We start from the raw sequence: 16,717 nt of genomic DNA on the forward strand, positions 1-16,717 counted from the left end.
TTTTATATAGTATGGTGCCCAAAACCGTACACAATATTCCAGGTGTGGCCACACCAATGATTTATATACAGTGGCAGGATTACACTCTCATCCCATGTCTCCATACCCCGTTTTATGCATGCTAACATCTTATTAGCTTTTGTTGCTACATTTTGACATTGCGTACTGCTACTAAGTTTATCGATGAGCACATACAAATCTTTTTCATCTACCGTTATCCCTACATTTTCCCCATTTAGTTTATAGGCTGCCTGATTGTTCTTAGTCCCAAAGTGCATAACTTTACATTTGTCTATATTGAACCTCATTCTCCATTTATCTGCCCAGACCTCAAGTCTAGATAAGTCATTCTGTAGAGACTCCACATCCTTGTCTGAATTAATAACTCTACATACAGTAGTTTAGTATCATCTGAAAATTGACACTCTGCTTTCCAGTCCCTCTCCTAGCTCATTAATGAATATGTTAAACATGGGTGCCAGTGCAACTGTGGCAAAAGCTGTAGTCACTGATTGAGACAACTGCGTCTGGTTAGCCACCCTCCAGTTATGTCCTGCGCAGGCTGACAACACCTGCTCCTTGCATCCAATACCAAAACAGATTCCACTGCTGAATCAGACCCTGTGTACACACTGCCATTTGTTTTAATGCAGTGGGTGCACATCAATCACTTTGGTCTGGCTACATAAAACATCAGTAGGCGTTGGGAAAGTGGACTTACACCTGGTACACAGCAACACTTGGCTAAGGGACATTGCAGAGGAAACTCCAGGGATAGTTTCCTACTAACCAGAGTGCAGTGAGTGTGCATGCTCAGGAAATCTGCATTCATGCTGCACATGAGCAGGGAATGAATGTTCTGCTGGCATGTTTGATCAGTCCATTTAATGTTTGGCGAGTGCAAAGGAGGCTTTGGCTTCCGGGAAAGTATCTGGTCACATTGTCAGTTACCATGTACCCATCCTTAACATCTTACACTAGTAAAGTGCAGTTTAATACAATACTGGGATAAAGCACTTATTACACCTGATCCATTTATGACCAATTACTTCCTGCCCATAGATAATGCTTCAAATACTATACACTGCAAATAATGAAGGCTTTGGAGGAGAAGCAGTAGTAGGTAAATGGCTGTACCTGTAGCAAAGGAATCAATGTTATCCCAACGCACGGGATCCTGAAGATCAGACAACCAACAGGGGTGAGTAAGGGGTGGTCTACCCTCTCCCCACCCCCCCACCCCCCAGAGGTGCCCGACCTTAACCTACCCACCCCCTGTAGCCTAAACTTGCACCCATAGGTACTGTTGGGATTCCAGTCAGTATCCTGACCCATTCAGAGTGCAGACATCAGGTTTCTGCAGGGTGTCTATTCCAGCAGCCAGGATCCCAACAGCCAGCATCTTGAAGGCATCCCATAGAAAGCCATGTTATACTACCAGATTCATGCAGTTTGTTATAAACACATTCACTACCTTATAGCTTCCCTTGCCAATTTCCTCCACCTAATGTTTTCTTGGCTAAGTTTGCAGACTGATCATACTAGCCCCAGATTGATACCTGTAGAATCTTTAGCAGGCTGGCCCCTACAGGTATCAATCTGGGGCTAGTATGATCAGTCTGCAAACTTAGCCAAGAAAACATTAGGTGGAGGAAATTGGCAAGGGAAGCTATAAGGTAGTGAATGTGTTTATGCCAGAAACTTAAGTGAAGTGCTCTTACTAGCAAACACATAGTAAAAGCATTGGCTTTTTACAGTCCACCTATAGCAACAGCGCCACCATACTATACACAGATAAAGGAATGCTGCATAGGTAGTGTTTCTGGACTATAGACCATCAAATCCAGAGTTTGCCACACTGCTATTACAGTACAGGTTAAGGATAGCCATGCTTGAGACCAGATGGTTAAATCAAGTTGGCTGAGGTACTAATTAAGTTACCTGGGCTCAAGCATGGATATCCATAAAACCTGGGCTGTAATAGCATCATTTGGGAACCTCTGATAAAAGGTCTTTACTTTAGTAGGTGGAAGAGAACGAAGGGATCTGGACAATCTTCCGTTGCTCAGATTACAAACCCCACTGTATATTGCCTAGTGTAATTTGGGGGAATTGTACATATGCTTACTATGGGCAACTTTCACGTTAGAAGTCATTCATATCCCATAGTATGCCCTGCTCCAGTTAGTGTCCTATTTTCTTTACATATGAACAGAACAAAGTGAATTTGCATATACTGTCAGATAAACTTTATTTACAATGTATACAAAAGGAGGTCATTACAAAACATGATTCTTCAGACCATTCTTCACTGCTTCGTCAAACAGGACTACCAATTCAAGTAATTCTACAGAGTGCTATGTGGTTATACATAATGCTCCTTAAAAGGCCAAGATGTACTCCACATCAGACAATATATTTGAAGCTGTAAGTATTGTCACACGAGAGCTTTTTGTTTTTGCAGCGACCACAGAGTTCTTGGCGGTGAGGCCTCTTCAGATCTATGTGTCTTTTCTTTTGTGGACAGGAGCAACGAGTCTTTGTACAAACCTTTAAAAAATAAAAAGGTAGTATACACAAATGAGACTGTCTATGGGTATACTAGCATCCAGCAGCAGTAATACTAGCCATAAGAGGTTTAATACTTTCTAGGTACCACTTTAACTGCAAAAACTAAATGACCCAGATATAGATACAAGTCACTTTGCTGTAATAATGCTGCACTACTAATTGATTAGCCATTAATGCACAGAGTAACCATGTACATTACACAACACTGAAGGACAATCAGCCACATTAACCCACAATACAACTTAATGCTGCTGGCCACCAGTTTTTCCCATTCACTTAGCCATGGTCATTTTTTTTACTAACTGTCCCCCAAGCAGGAGGAGAAGTATCTGAAAAGCCTTATGTTAGTTAATGACCTAACTGGTGACATCCCCAAAAAAATAAAAATAAACCACCACACACACTAGAAAAGTGAATTGTCAAAATTTCAACTTATCCAAAAGTTTCAGTAAAAAAAAAAAAAAAAAGTGATTTGTATAAGTCGCTCTCCAAACATTGGTCTGCACCATTGGTATTATGCAGTTCTCCCTTTAATAGCCTGAACAGTGACCAGGTACATAAGGGTGGAAGGAGGATGGGGGGGTTAACTTACGCTTCCCCAGCGGCTGCTATTGTCTGCAGCTGCCAGGTGGGGAGGTCCTGCCGTGCTAACTGATCAGCAGCATGGCAAACACTGGGGGAGGGTGCAGGGAGGCAGAGGAAACTATCCGGTCCTTCAGAGCAGCAGGGGGAATTCAGAGGCTCAGTCACACACACGTATACAAAAGTGTCCATTAAAATAAAAAAAAATAAAAAAAAATATATAAAAAAAAACATACAATATAATAAGAATTTAAAAGTACCAGTACTGGTCAGGCAAAGCCTTTCACCAGGTCTGGAGAGTAACCCGCACCGAGATTTATGAATTATGTTGTAAATATGTTGGAGTGCCTATAATTATTTCTCATTAAACCCTATTATAGGGATTCACATGCACGCATAAAGGTTCAAAGGCTCATAAAGGTGCTACCAACTGGTTTAAACAAGGATATGGAGTCAAATCCCCATAGGAGGGGGAAAAGAAAGAGAAACCAGATACATTTAAGGTGCACTCATCCAAATACTGAATCATTAATACAATTATTATTTTGACACATATATCCCCAGCAGCAGCATCATCAAGTAAGGGCTTAAATGCTCAGTAACCTTAATTACTATAGAGGTTTGTTTAATTATATATTTATATGGGACTCAATTGTCCTTTATTGAAAATAGAGCAAAATATTAAAATTCATAGAATAAAGGACAGTAAATAGAAGGTGACCGAAAATAAACTAATGTGAATAAAGATTTAAAAACAAAGCTAATGTGTTTCTCCCTTCATATATTTTCTTGTGTTTATTACAGTTGTGCATTCACATACATATATTTGCGCAGCACTGTACCAGTGCTATACTTATGAGACCTGCAGTTTTCATATTCATTTGAGCCTACTATGCTGTGATAGAGGGAGATATGCTGTTTTACTAGAAAGTTGCAAACTTAAATAAAACTTGGTTACAATTTGATGTAAGTAAGAATGTGCAACAAAAGATCTCCACTCCTGCCCCTTAGGGTGCATACACACGGTGAGATTCGGACTTATCCGATTCTCACCGTGCGACAGGGGGCCGGGTCGGCACTTAGCCAGTATCGCAAGCACATAATGAGTGTGCTTGCGATGCTGGCTATGTGCGATTTTGGCTAAGTGTCAATCCTGACTATCTCTTCTATAGAGATAGTCAGGATTGACTTGCCTGCACAGCCTATTTTTTCTGCCGATGCCGACCGCGCATCGGCATCGCAAGGCGACTGTCACCTTGCGATCTGCACTATCTTTTCATCCGATTCTGACTATATAGTCAGAATCGAATGAAAAAAATCTTACCGTGTGTACACACCTTAAGGCTGTGAAAATGATTACTTGATTCTAATATTATAAATTAAGGAGTGACACAATGTTGCTAAATATGTAACTTATGCCTGAAACTCTAGAATGTCATATGGTGCAGGAAATGCTGACATGATATTGTGTTAGAAGGAACTAATGGGGATAAACCAGGGTGGGTAATTCCACTGACCTTTATTCAAAACTATCTATTTCAATTATAGTAATCTGACATCAATTACTGTTGTTACTGATGCTCAGATACATGTACAAGGTAAATGGATTACAATATATCCCATGTGATGTTGATACCATAGTGTTCCACACCGTTCATGTAAGTTGGTATTACGTATATATTTAAACTAGAGATAAGCGCCGGAAATTTTTCAAGTTTTGTGTTTTGGTTTTGGGTTCGGTTCCGCGGCCGTGTTTTGGGTTCGACCGCGTTTTGGCAAAACCTCACCGAATTTTTTTTGTCGGATTCGGGTGTGTTTTGGATTCGGGTGTTTTTTTCAAAAAACCCTAAAAAACAGCTTAAATCATAGAATTTGGGGGTCATTTTGATCCCAAAGTATTATTAACCTCAAAAACCATAATTTCCACTCATTTTCAGTCTATTCTGAATACCTCACAATATTATTTTTAGTCCTAAAATTTGCACCAAGGTCGCTGTGTGAGTAAGATAAGCGACCCTAGTGGCCGACACAAACACCGGGCCCATCTAGGAGTGGCACTGCAGTGTCACGCAGGATGTCCCTTCCAAAAAACCCTCCCCAAACAGCACATGACGCAAAGAAAAAAAGAGGCGCAATGAGGTAGCTGACTGAGTAAGATAAGCGACCCTAGTGGCAGACACAAACACCGGGCCCATCTAGGAGTGGCACTGCAGTGTCACGCAGGATGGCCCTTCCAAAAAACCCTCCCCAAACAGCACATGACGCAAAGAAAAATAAAAGAAAAAAAGGAGGTGCAAGATGGAATTGTCCTTGGGCCCTCCCACCCACCCTTATGTTGTATAAACAGGACATGCACACTTTAACCAACCCATCATTTCAGTGACAGGGTCTGCCACACGACTGACTGAAATGACGGGTTGGTTTGGACCCCCCCCAAAAAAGAAGCAATTAATCTCTCCTTGCACAAACTGGCTCTACAGAGGCAAGATGTCCACCTCATCATCATCCTCCGATATATCACCGTGTACATCCCCCTCCTCACAGATTATCAATTCGTCCCCACTGGAATCCACCATCTCAGCTCCCTGTGTACTTTGTGGAGGCAATTGCTGCTGGTCAATGTCTCCGCGGAGGAATTGATTATAATTCATTTTAATGAACATCATCTTCTCCACATTTTCTGGATGTAACCTCGTACGCCGATTGCTGACAAGGTGAGCGGCGGCACTAAACACTCTTTCGGAGTACACACTTGTGGGAGGGCAACTTAGGTAGAATAAAGCCAGTTTGTGCAAGGGCCTCCAAATTGCCTCTTTTTCCTGCCAGTATAAGTACGGACTGTGTGACGTGCCTACTTGGATGCGGTCACTCATATAATCCTCCACCATTCTTTCAATGGTGAGAGAATCATATGCAGTGACAGTAGACGACATGTCCGTAATCGTTGTCAGGTCCTTCAGTCCGGACCAGATGTCAGCATCAGCAGTCGCTCCAGACTGCCCTGCATCACCGCCAGCGGGTGGGCTCGGAATTCTGAGCCTTTTCCTCGCACCCCCAGTTGCGGGAGAATGTGAAGGAGGAGATGTTGACAGGTCGCGTTCCGCTTGACTTGACAATTTTCTCACCAGCAGGTCTTTCAACCCCAGCAGACTTGTGTCTGCCGGAAAGAGAGATCCAAGGTAGGCTTTAAATCTAGGATCGAGCACGGTGGCCAAAATGTAGTGCTCTGATTTCAACAGATTGACCACCCGTGAATCCTTGTTAAGCGAATTAAGGGCTCCATCCACAAGTCCCACATGCCTAGCGGAATCGCTCCGTGTTAGCTCCTCCTTCAATGTCTCCAGCTTCTTCTGCAAAAGCCTGATGAGGGGAATGACCTGACTCAGGCTGGCAGTGTCTGAACTGACTTCACGTGTGGCAAGTTCAAAGGGCATCAGAACCTTGCACAACGTTGAAATCATTCTCCACTGCGCTTGAGACAGGTGCATTCCACCTACTATATCGTGCTCAATTGTATAGGCTTGAATGGCCTTTTGCTGCTCCTCCAACCTCTGAAGCATATAGAGGGTTGAATTCCACCTCGTTACCACTTCTTGCTTCAGATGATGGCAGGGCAGGTTCAGTAGTTTTTGGTGGTGCTCCAGTCTTCTGTACGTGGTGCCTGTACGCCGAAAGTGTCCCGCAATTCTTCTGGCCACCGACAGCATCTCTTGCACGCCCCTGTCGTTTAAAAAAATTCTGCACCACCAAATTCAAGGTATGTGCAAAACATGGGACGTGCTGGAATTTGCCCATATTTAATGCACACACAATATTGCTGGCGTTGTCCGATGCCACAAATCCACAGGAGAGTCCAATTGGGGTAAGCCATTCCGCGATGATCTTCCTCAGTTGCCGTAAGAGGTTTTCAGCTGTGTGCGTATTCTGGAAACCGGTGATACAAAGCGTAGCCTGCCTAGGAAAGAGTTGGCGTTTGCGAGATGCTGCTACTGGTGCCGCCGCTGCTGTTCTTGCGGCGGGAGTCCATACATCTACCCAGTGGGCTGTCACAGTCATATAGTCCTTAGTCTGCCCTGCTCCACTTGTCCACATGTCCGTGGTTAAGTGGACATTGGGTACAACTGCATTTTTTAGGACACTGGTGAGTCTTTTTCTGACGTCCGTGTACATTCTCGGTATCGCCTGCCTAGAGAAGTGGAACCTAGATGGTATTTGGTAACGGGGGCACACTGCCTCAATAAATTGTCTAGTTCCCTGTGAACTAACGGCGGATACCGGACGCACGTCTAACACCAACATAGTTGTCAAGGCCTCAGTTATCCGCTTTGCAGCAGGATGACTGCTGTGATATTTCATCTTCCTCGCAAAGGACTGTTGGACAGTCAATTGCTTACTGGAAGTAGTACAAGTGGGCTTACGACTTCCCCTCTGGGATGACCATCGACTCCCAGCAGCAGCGCCAGCAGCAGTAGGCGTTACACGCAAGGATGCATCGGAGGAATCCCAGGCAGGAGAGGACTCGTCAGAATTGCCAGTGACATGGCCTGCAGGACTATTGGCATTCCTGGGGAAGGAGGAAATTGACACTGAGGGAGTTGGTGGGGTGGTTTGCGTGAGCTTGGTTACAAGAGGAAGGGATTTACTGGTCAGTGGACTGCTTCCGCTGTCGCCCAAAGTTTTTGAACTTGTCACTGACTTATTATGAATGCGCTGCAGGTGACGTATAAGGGAGGATGTTCCGAGGTGGTTAACGTCCTTACCCCTACTTATTACAGCTTGACAAAGGGAACACACGGCTTGACAAATGTTGTCCGCATTTCTGGTGAAATACTTCCACACCGAAGAGCTGATTTTTTTGGTATTTTCACCAGGCATGTCAACGGCCATATTCCCCCCACGGACAACAGGTGTCTCCCCGGGTGCCTGACTTAAACAAACCACCTCACTATCAGAATCCTCCTGGTCAATTTCCTCCCCAGCGCCAGCAACACCCATATCCTCCTCATCCTGGTGTACTTCAACACTGACATCTTCAATCTGACTATCAGGAACTGGACTGCGGGTGCTCCTTCCAGCACTTGCAGGGGGCGTGCAAATGGTGGAAGGCGCATGCTCTTCACGTCCAGTGTTGGGAAGGTCAGGCATCGCAACCGACACAATTGGACTCTCCTTGTGGATTTGGGATTTCGAAGAACGCACAGTTCTTTGCGGTGCTACTGCTTTTGCCAGCTTGAGTCTTTTCATTTTTCTAGCGAGAGGCTGAGTGCCTCCATCCTCATGTGAAGCTGAACCACTAGCCATGAACATAGGCCAGGGCCTCAGCCGTTCCTTGCCACTCCGTGTGGTAAATGGCATATTGGCAAGTTTACGCTTCTCCTCCGACAATTTTATTTTAGATTTTGGAGTCCTTTTTTTACTGATATTTGGCGTTTTGGATTTGACATGCTCTGTACTATGCCATTGGGCATCGGCCTTGGCAGACGACGTTGCTGGCATTTCATCGTCTCGGCCATGACTAGTGGCAGCAGCTTCAGCACGAGGTGGAAGTGGATCTTGATCTTTCCCTAATTTTGGAACCTCAACATTTTTGTTCTCCATATTTTAATAGGCACAACTAAAAGGCACCTCAGGTAAACAATGGAGATGGATGGATACTAGTATACAATTATGGATGGACTGCCGACACAGAGGTAGCTACAGCCGTGGACTACCGTACTGTGTCTGCTGCTAATATAGACTGGATGATAATGAGATGTAGTATGTATAAAGAAGAAAGAAAAAAAAAAAACCACGGGTAGGTGGTATACAATTATGGACGGACTGCCGACACAGAGGTAGCTACAGCCGTGGACTACCGTACTGTACTGTGTCTGCTGCTAATATAGACTGGATGATAATGAGATGTAGTATGTATAAAGAAGAAAAAAAAAACCACGGGTAGGTGGTATACAATTATGGACGGACTGCCGAGTGCCGACACAGAGGTAGCTACAGCCGTGAACTACCGTACTGTGTCTGCTGCGACTGGATGATAAATAATGATATATATAAAAAAAAAAAATTTATATTTATAATATTATATATTTATAATTATATATATATATATATATATATATAATCACTACTGCAGCCGGACAGGTATATATTATATAATGACGGACCTGCTGGACACTGTCTGTCAGCAGAATGAGTTTTTAATTTTATAGAATAAAAAAACACCACACAAGTCACACGACGTGTGTTTAACTTTTACAGGCAGACAGTCAATCACAATACAATATAGTATACTATACTGGTGGTCAGGTCACTGGTCAGTCACACTGGCAGTGGCACTCCTGCAGAAAAAAAGTGTGCACTGTTTAATTTTAATATGTACTCCTGGCTCCTGCTATAACCTAACTGCTCCCCAGTCTCCCCCACAATTAAGCTGTGTGAGCACAGTCAGATATTATACATAGATGATGCAGCACACTGGGCTGAGCACAGATATGGTATGTGACTGAGTCACTGTGTATCGTTTTTTCAGGCAGAGAACGGATTATATTAAATAATATAAAACTGCACTGGTGGTCACTGGTCAGTCACTAGTATAACTAACTAATACTATCAGCAAAATTCTGCACTCTCTGTCTGAGTACTCCTCCTAAGCTCCAGTAAATGAAGTGTCACTGTCTCACTCTCCTATCTATTTCTTCTCTAAACAGAGAGGACGCCAGCCACGTCCTCTCACTATCAATCTCAATGCACGTGTAAAATGGCGGCGACGCGCGGCTCCTTATATAGAATCCGAGCCTCGCGAGAATCCGACAGCGTCATGATGACGTTCGGGCGCGCTCGGGTTAACCGAGCAAGGCGGGAAGATCCGAGTCGCTCGGATCCGTGTAAAAAATCATGAAGTTCGGGCGGGTTCGGATTCCGAGGAACCGAACCCGCTCATCTCTAATTTAAACAGCGGTCGTTACTGGTACTCCGCAAAATTAAATTATGTCCATGCGGGGCATATTAGTAACATTTAAGTATTGATAGTCACAATCAGATATGTTATAAATTGTACATGTCCCAGAGGATCATGCCCCAATTTGCCAGCAGACTGCAGTAAACGTACAATGACAATATCCACTATATACAGGGACAATCCAGTGTCTGGTATTGACACCTGTGGTCTCTTATTTATTATTAATGTCAGCTCTCCCACAGCATATAAGTTACAGGTATATGAATATGTTTACAAACTCCTCTCTAACCCCTAAGATCTCTCTTATTTATTATTAATGTCAGCTATCCCACAGCATATAAATGGAGCTTCAGGTATATAAATGTGTTTGCAGACTCCTCTCTACTATAAGCAGGTTTGGCTTCTATTACCACACTATAGGTCTCATAGGTATGCTGTATACCGTTAGCACAACATTAGACATAAATACTAAAATGGGAACACATAGCTGAAGCCTATGCGCATTTCACTCCTAATGAGCTTCCTCAGGGCACTATATTTTAGTATTTATGTGTTCCCATTTTAGTATTTATGTCTAATGTTGTGCTAACGGTATACAGCATACCTATGAGACCTATAGTGTGGTAATAGAAGCCAAACCTGCTTATAGTAGAGAGGAGTCTGCAAACACATTTATATACCTGAAGCTCCATTTATATGCTGTGGGATAGCTGACAATAAATAAGAGAGATCTTAGGGGTTAGAGAGGAGTTTGTAAACATATTCATATACCTGTAATTTATATGCTGTGGGAGAGCTGACAATAATAAATAAGAGACCACAGGTGTCAATGCCAGACACTGGATTGTCCCTGTATATAGTGGATATTTAATGTCATTGTACGTTTACTGCAGTCTGCTGGCAAATTGGGGCATGATCCTCTGGGACATGTACAATTTATAACATATCTGATTGTGACTATCAATACTTAAAATGTTACTAATATGCCCCGCATGGACATAATTTAATTTTGCGGAGTACCAGTAACGACCGCTGTTTAAATCAGGATTTTGGTACTTACCGATAAATCCCTTTCTCCGATTCCACAGGGGCCACTGGAGTGTAGTTACAATGGGGAAATAGTAGGTAGTAATTGGGAGCTGGCACTTTAAAAATTCTCACACTGTGGCTAGCTCCTCCCCTACTATCTCCCCTCCAAGCCAGTCTACGTAAAACTGTGCCCGAGGAGAGCTGTAATAAACAAACCTTAAGGTAGAGGAGGTTAGCGACGCCCTGTAAACCAGGCGAACCCAAACTAAACCTGGAACAGAACCTGACAAAAACCAGGCTAGCCTTAACTCAACAAGCAGTCATATGGTGATCTGCAAACCGTTAAGCAAAAAACCAGGAGGAACAGCGCTGGGCGGGCGTCCAGTGGCCCCTGTGGAATCGGAGAAAGGGATTTATCGGTAAGTACCAAAATCCTGATTTCTCCTTCATCCACTAGGGGCCACTGGAGGGTAGTTACAATGGGGACGTCCCAGAGCTCCCAAAAACGGGTGGGAAAGCGCTGAGAGTCCTGTAAAAACTGCTCGGCCAAACAGTGATGCAGAGGCCGTAAGTGTCAAACTTGTAGAATTTGACAAAACGAATGTCGGTTTGACCAAGTAGCCGCCCGACAAAATATTCATGGAGACCCCGTGGGCAGCTTCCCACTAAGGTCTTACAATGCGCGTAAAGTGCGCTGAAATGGAAAACTGAGGCTCCCTAGTAACCGCCAAGAAGACTGTCTGATGGTCAAATGTATCCAACTGCCCAGCGTATGCTGGGACCCCGGCTATTTAGTACGGGAGCATCGTACAGAACAAAGAAGAAAAACACTTCATCGAATAGCCTGAGACCTCTGTAGAGAGAGTTGGCGAGCCCTGACAACATTCAGAGAGGACTGAAAAACACTAGTGTCAGGTTTATATGAAAAATGGATATCCCCTCTGGAAGAAACGACCGCTGAGGCTGAAGCACAGCCAGGGGAGTTGCCAATAGAGTACTCCCTGAAAAAGAGGCCGAACTTATGGCCGCTAGGCTAATTTCATTTGGAAGAAAACCGAAAAAGGCAGAGACCAAAATTCCGGTCAGTGTGGTTTGAAGCGCAGCGGATCAAAACCTCCCAGAGAAACCAAAGATGAATGGTAACTGGGAGAAGGGGGAAAAACCCCTTTTATCCTTATTATGTCCCATAAAGTTTTCCAAAAGTGGCAAAAGCGAGAAGAGGTAACAGACTTCTGAAATCGGGGCCCAGTAGGCCTAACTGAACTAGGGAACTCCTCCCTTCTGAGGTCTCGTGAACAGTCACACGGGTAAACGAAACCAGTGTAAGATTGAACAAGGAGAAAAAAGTAGCCTGTTGAAGTAGACAGTCCAGTCGAGGTAGGAGCCAAGGCTCCTCTACTGACAACAGGCGTATCTGTATCTTCAAGTCATGCGTGACCCAACCAGCGCCACCGAGAGGACTAGCATGCATAATCCCCTCCTGTGTTACTGAACATGAGGTAGAAATAGAAAAGGAGGCAGGATAGAATAACTAGAAAACTCCCCGGAGCCCTGAGGGCCTCCTCGCCTACTGCCGCCAGAGCTCACGTCCGAGAGTAATAAAGGGTTAAAGAGTCAGTCAGAACGCCCCGAGGTCGATCCGAAATTTCCGCCCACAGCGGACCAGCTGACCAAACTCCGGGGAATGTTCCCTCACCCAGGAGTCTGACCTGGTGGCCTGACCTGGAAAGAAGATTGTTGTCCCCCGCTCAGAGAGGAATGGAGGCGACCACTCATTGCGTCGCAACTTGACTGAAGGAATAGAGTACCTGGTGCCGAGGAATGAAAAAACCTCTGACGGACCGTGTTGAGAAACGTCTATGCGGAGCATAAAGTGGATCTGTGTCGAATCAGAAGCTCCTGGATCCTCCGGATATTCAGAAGCCACCTAATGTACAGAGTGGGATAGTAGCAGTAAATTGTCCCATTAGGGAACCAACGTCACCTACTGCCCTTGAAGAAGAGATATTCTGTGATCTTCCTAAACTCTGTGGGAGCGGAAGAGAGACCGTGAGGAAAGGACTGACAGTGAAAAATAAGATTTTACTTACCGATAAATCTATTTCTCGTAGTCCGTAGTGGATGCTGGGGACTCCGTCAGGACCATGGGGATTAGCGGCTCCGCAGGAGACAGGGCACAAAAGTAAAAGCTTTAGGATCAGGTGGTGTGCACTGGCTCCTCCCCCTATGACCCTCCTCCAAGCCTCAGTTAGGATACTGTGCCCGGACGAGCGTACACAATAAGGAAGGATTTTGAATCCCGGGTAAGACTCCTACCAGCCACACCAATCACACTGTACAACCTGTGATCTGAACCCAGTTAACAGCATGATAACAGCGGAGCCTCTGAAAAGATGGCTCACAACAATAACAACCCGATTTTTGTAACAATAACTATGTACAAGTATTGCAGACAATCCGCACTTGGGATGGGCGCCCAGCATCCACTACGGACTACGAGAAATAGATTTATCGGTAAGTAAAATCTTATTTTCTCTGACGTCCTAGTGGATGCTGGGGACTCCGTCAGGACCATGGGGATTATACCAAAGCTCCCAAACGGGCGGGAGAGTGCGGATGACTCTGCAGCACCGAATGAGAGAACTCCAGGTCCTCTTTAGCCAGGGTATCAAATTTGTAGAATTTTACAAACGTGTTCTCCCCCGACCACGTAGCTGCTCGGCAGAGTTGTAATGCCGAGACCCCTCGGGCAGCCGCCCAGGATGAGCCCACCTTCCTTGTGGAATGGGCCTTGACAGATTTAGGCTGTGGCAGGCCTGCCACAGAATGTGCAAGTTGAAATGTGCTACAAATCCAACGAGCAATCGTCTGCTTAGAAGCAAGAGCACCCAGTTTGTTGGGTGCATACAGGATAACAGCGAGTCAGTTTTCCTGACTCCAGCCGTCCTGGAAACCTATATTTTCATGGCCCTGACAACATCTAGCAACTTGGAGTCCTCCAAGTCCCTAGTAGCCGCAGGTACCACAATAAGCTGGTTCAGGTGAAACGCTGACACCACCTTAGGAAGAAACTGGGGACGAGTCCGCAGTTCTGCCCTGTCCGAATGGACAATCAGATATGGCTTTTGTGAGACAAAGCCGCCAATTCTGACACTCGCCTGGCTGAGGCCAGGGCCAACAGCATGGTCACTTTCCATGTGAGATATTTCAAATCCACAGATTTGAGCGGTTTAAAATGTGATTTGAGGAATCCCAGAACTACGTTGAGATCCCACAGTGCCACTGGAGGCACAAAAAGGGGGTTGTATATGCAATACTCCCTTGACAAACTTCTGGACTTCAGGAACTGAAGCCAATTCTTTCTGGAAGAAAATTTACAGGGCCGAAATTTGAACCTTAATGGACCCCAATTTGAGGCCCATAGACACTCCTGTTTGCAGGAAATGCAGGAATCGACCGAGTTGAAATTTCTTCGTGGGGCCTTCCTGGCCTCACACCACGCAACATATTTTCGCCACATGTGGTGATAATGTTTTGCGGTCACCTCCTTCCTGGCTTTGACCAGGGTAGGAATGACCTCTTCCGGAATGCCTTTTTCCCTTAGGATCTGGCGTTCCACCGCCATGCCGTCAAACGCAGCCGCGGTAAGTCTTGGAACAGACCTGGTACTTGCTGAAGCAAGTCCCTTCTTAGCGGCAGAGGCCATGAGTCCTCTGAGCATTTCTTGAAGTTCCGGGTGCCACGTCCTTCTTGGCCAATCCGGAGCCACGAGTATAGTTCTTACTCCTCTACGTCTTATAATTCTCAGTACCTTGGTTATGAGAAGCAGAGGAGGGAACACATACACCGACTGGTACACCCACGGTGTTACCAGAACGTCCACAGATATTGCTTGAGGGTCTCTTGACCTGGCGCAATACCTGTCCAGTTTTTTGTTCAGGCGGGACGCCATCATGTCCACCTTTGGTCTTTCCCAACGGTTCACAATCATGTGGAATACTTCCCGATGAAGTCCCCACTCTCCCGGGTGGAGGTCGTGCCTGCTGAGGAAGTCTGCTTCCCAGTTGTCCACTCCCGGAATGAACACTGCTGACCGTGCTATCACATGATTTTTCGCCCAGCGAAGAATCCTTGCAGTTTCTGCCATTGCCCTCCTGCTTCTTGTGCCGCCCTGTCTGTTTACGTGGGCGACTGCCGTGATGTTGTCCGACTGGATCAATACCGGCTGACCTTGAAGCAGAGGTCTTGCCAAGCTTAGAACATTGTAAATTGCCCTTAGCTCCAGTATATTTATGTGGAGAGAAGTCTCCAGACTTGATCACACTCCCTGGAAATTTTTTCCCTGTGTGACTGCTCCCCAGCCTCTCAGGCTGGCATCCGTGGTCACCAGGACCCAGTCCTGAATGCCGAGTCTGCGGCCCTTTAGTAGATGAGCACTCTGCAGCCACCGCAGAAGAAACACCCTTGTCCTTGGAGACAGGGTTATCCGCTGATGCATCTGAAGATGCGATCCAGACCATTTTTCCAGCAGATCCCACTGAAAAGTTCTTGCGTGAAATCTACCGAATGGAATCGCTTCGTAAGAAGCCACCATTTTTCCCAGGACCCTTGTGCAATGATGCACTGACACTTTTCCTGGTTTTAGGAGGTTCCTGACTAGCTCGGATAACTCCCTGGCTTTCTTCTCCGGGAGAAACACCTTTTTCTGGACTGTGTCCAGAATCATCCCTAGGAACAGCAGACGTGTCGTCGGAAACAGCTGCGGTTTTGGAATATTTAGAATCCACCCGTGCTGTCGTAGAACTACTTGAGATAGTGCTACTCCGACCTCCAACTGTTCTCTGGACCTTGCCCCTATCAGGAGATCGTCCATTTTCTTTGAAGAAGAATCATTTCGGCCATTACCTTGGTAAGGACCCGGGGTGCCGTGGACAATCCAACCGGCAGCGTCTGAAACTGATAGTGACAGTTCTGTACCACGAACCTGAGGTACCCTTGGTGAGAAGGGCAAATTGGGACATGGAGGTAAGCATCCCTGATGTCCCGGGACACCATATAGTCCCCTTCTTCCTGGTTCGCTATCACTGCTCTGAGTGACTCCATCTTGATTTGAACCTTTGTATGTAAGTGTTCAACTATTTCAGATTTAGAATAGGTCTCACCGAGCCGTCTGGCTTCAGTACCACAATATAGTGTGGAATAATACCCCTTTCCTTGTTGTAGGAGGGGTACTTTGATTATCACCTGCTGGGAATACAGCTTGTGAATTGTTTCCACTACTGCCTCCCTGTCGGAGGGAGACGTTGGTAAAGCAGACTTCAGGAACCTGCGAGGGGGAGACGTCTCGAATTTCCAATCTGTACCCCTGGGATACTACTTGTAGGATCCAGGGGTCCACTTGCGAGTGAGCCCACTGCGTGCTGAAACTCTTGAGACGACCCCCCCCACCGCACCTGAGTCCGCTTGTACGGCCCCAGCGTCATGCTGAGGACTTGGCAGAAGCGGTGGAGGGCTTCTGTTTCTGGGAATGGGCTGCCTGCTGCAGTCTTCTTCCCTTTCCTCTATCCCATGGCAGATATG

The 16,717-nt window shown here is 45.6% G+C and overlaps 1 protein-coding gene across 1 annotated transcript in view; it reads right to left on the minus strand.

Moving 5' to 3' along the window:
• Nucleotides 1-2,234: 2,234 nt before the first annotated feature.
• Nucleotides 2,235-16,717, minus strand: part of ZAR1L (zygote arrest 1 like) — a 39,291-nt gene continuing 24,808 nt past the window's right edge. Inside the window, exon 4 of the mRNA XM_063957035.1 lies at nucleotides 2,235-2,550. Coding sequence (XP_063813105.1) covers nucleotides 2,407-2,550 — 144 coding nt within the window. The 3' untranslated portion in view covers nucleotides 2,235-2,406. The remainder of the gene's footprint in view (nucleotides 2,551-16,717) is intronic.

The sequence above is a fragment of the Pseudophryne corroboree genome, chromosome 2 (genome assembly GCF_028390025.1).
Source record: "Pseudophryne corroboree isolate aPseCor3 chromosome 2, aPseCor3.hap2, whole genome shotgun sequence".
NCBI lineage: Eukaryota > Metazoa > Chordata > Amphibia > Anura > Myobatrachidae > Pseudophryne > Pseudophryne corroboree.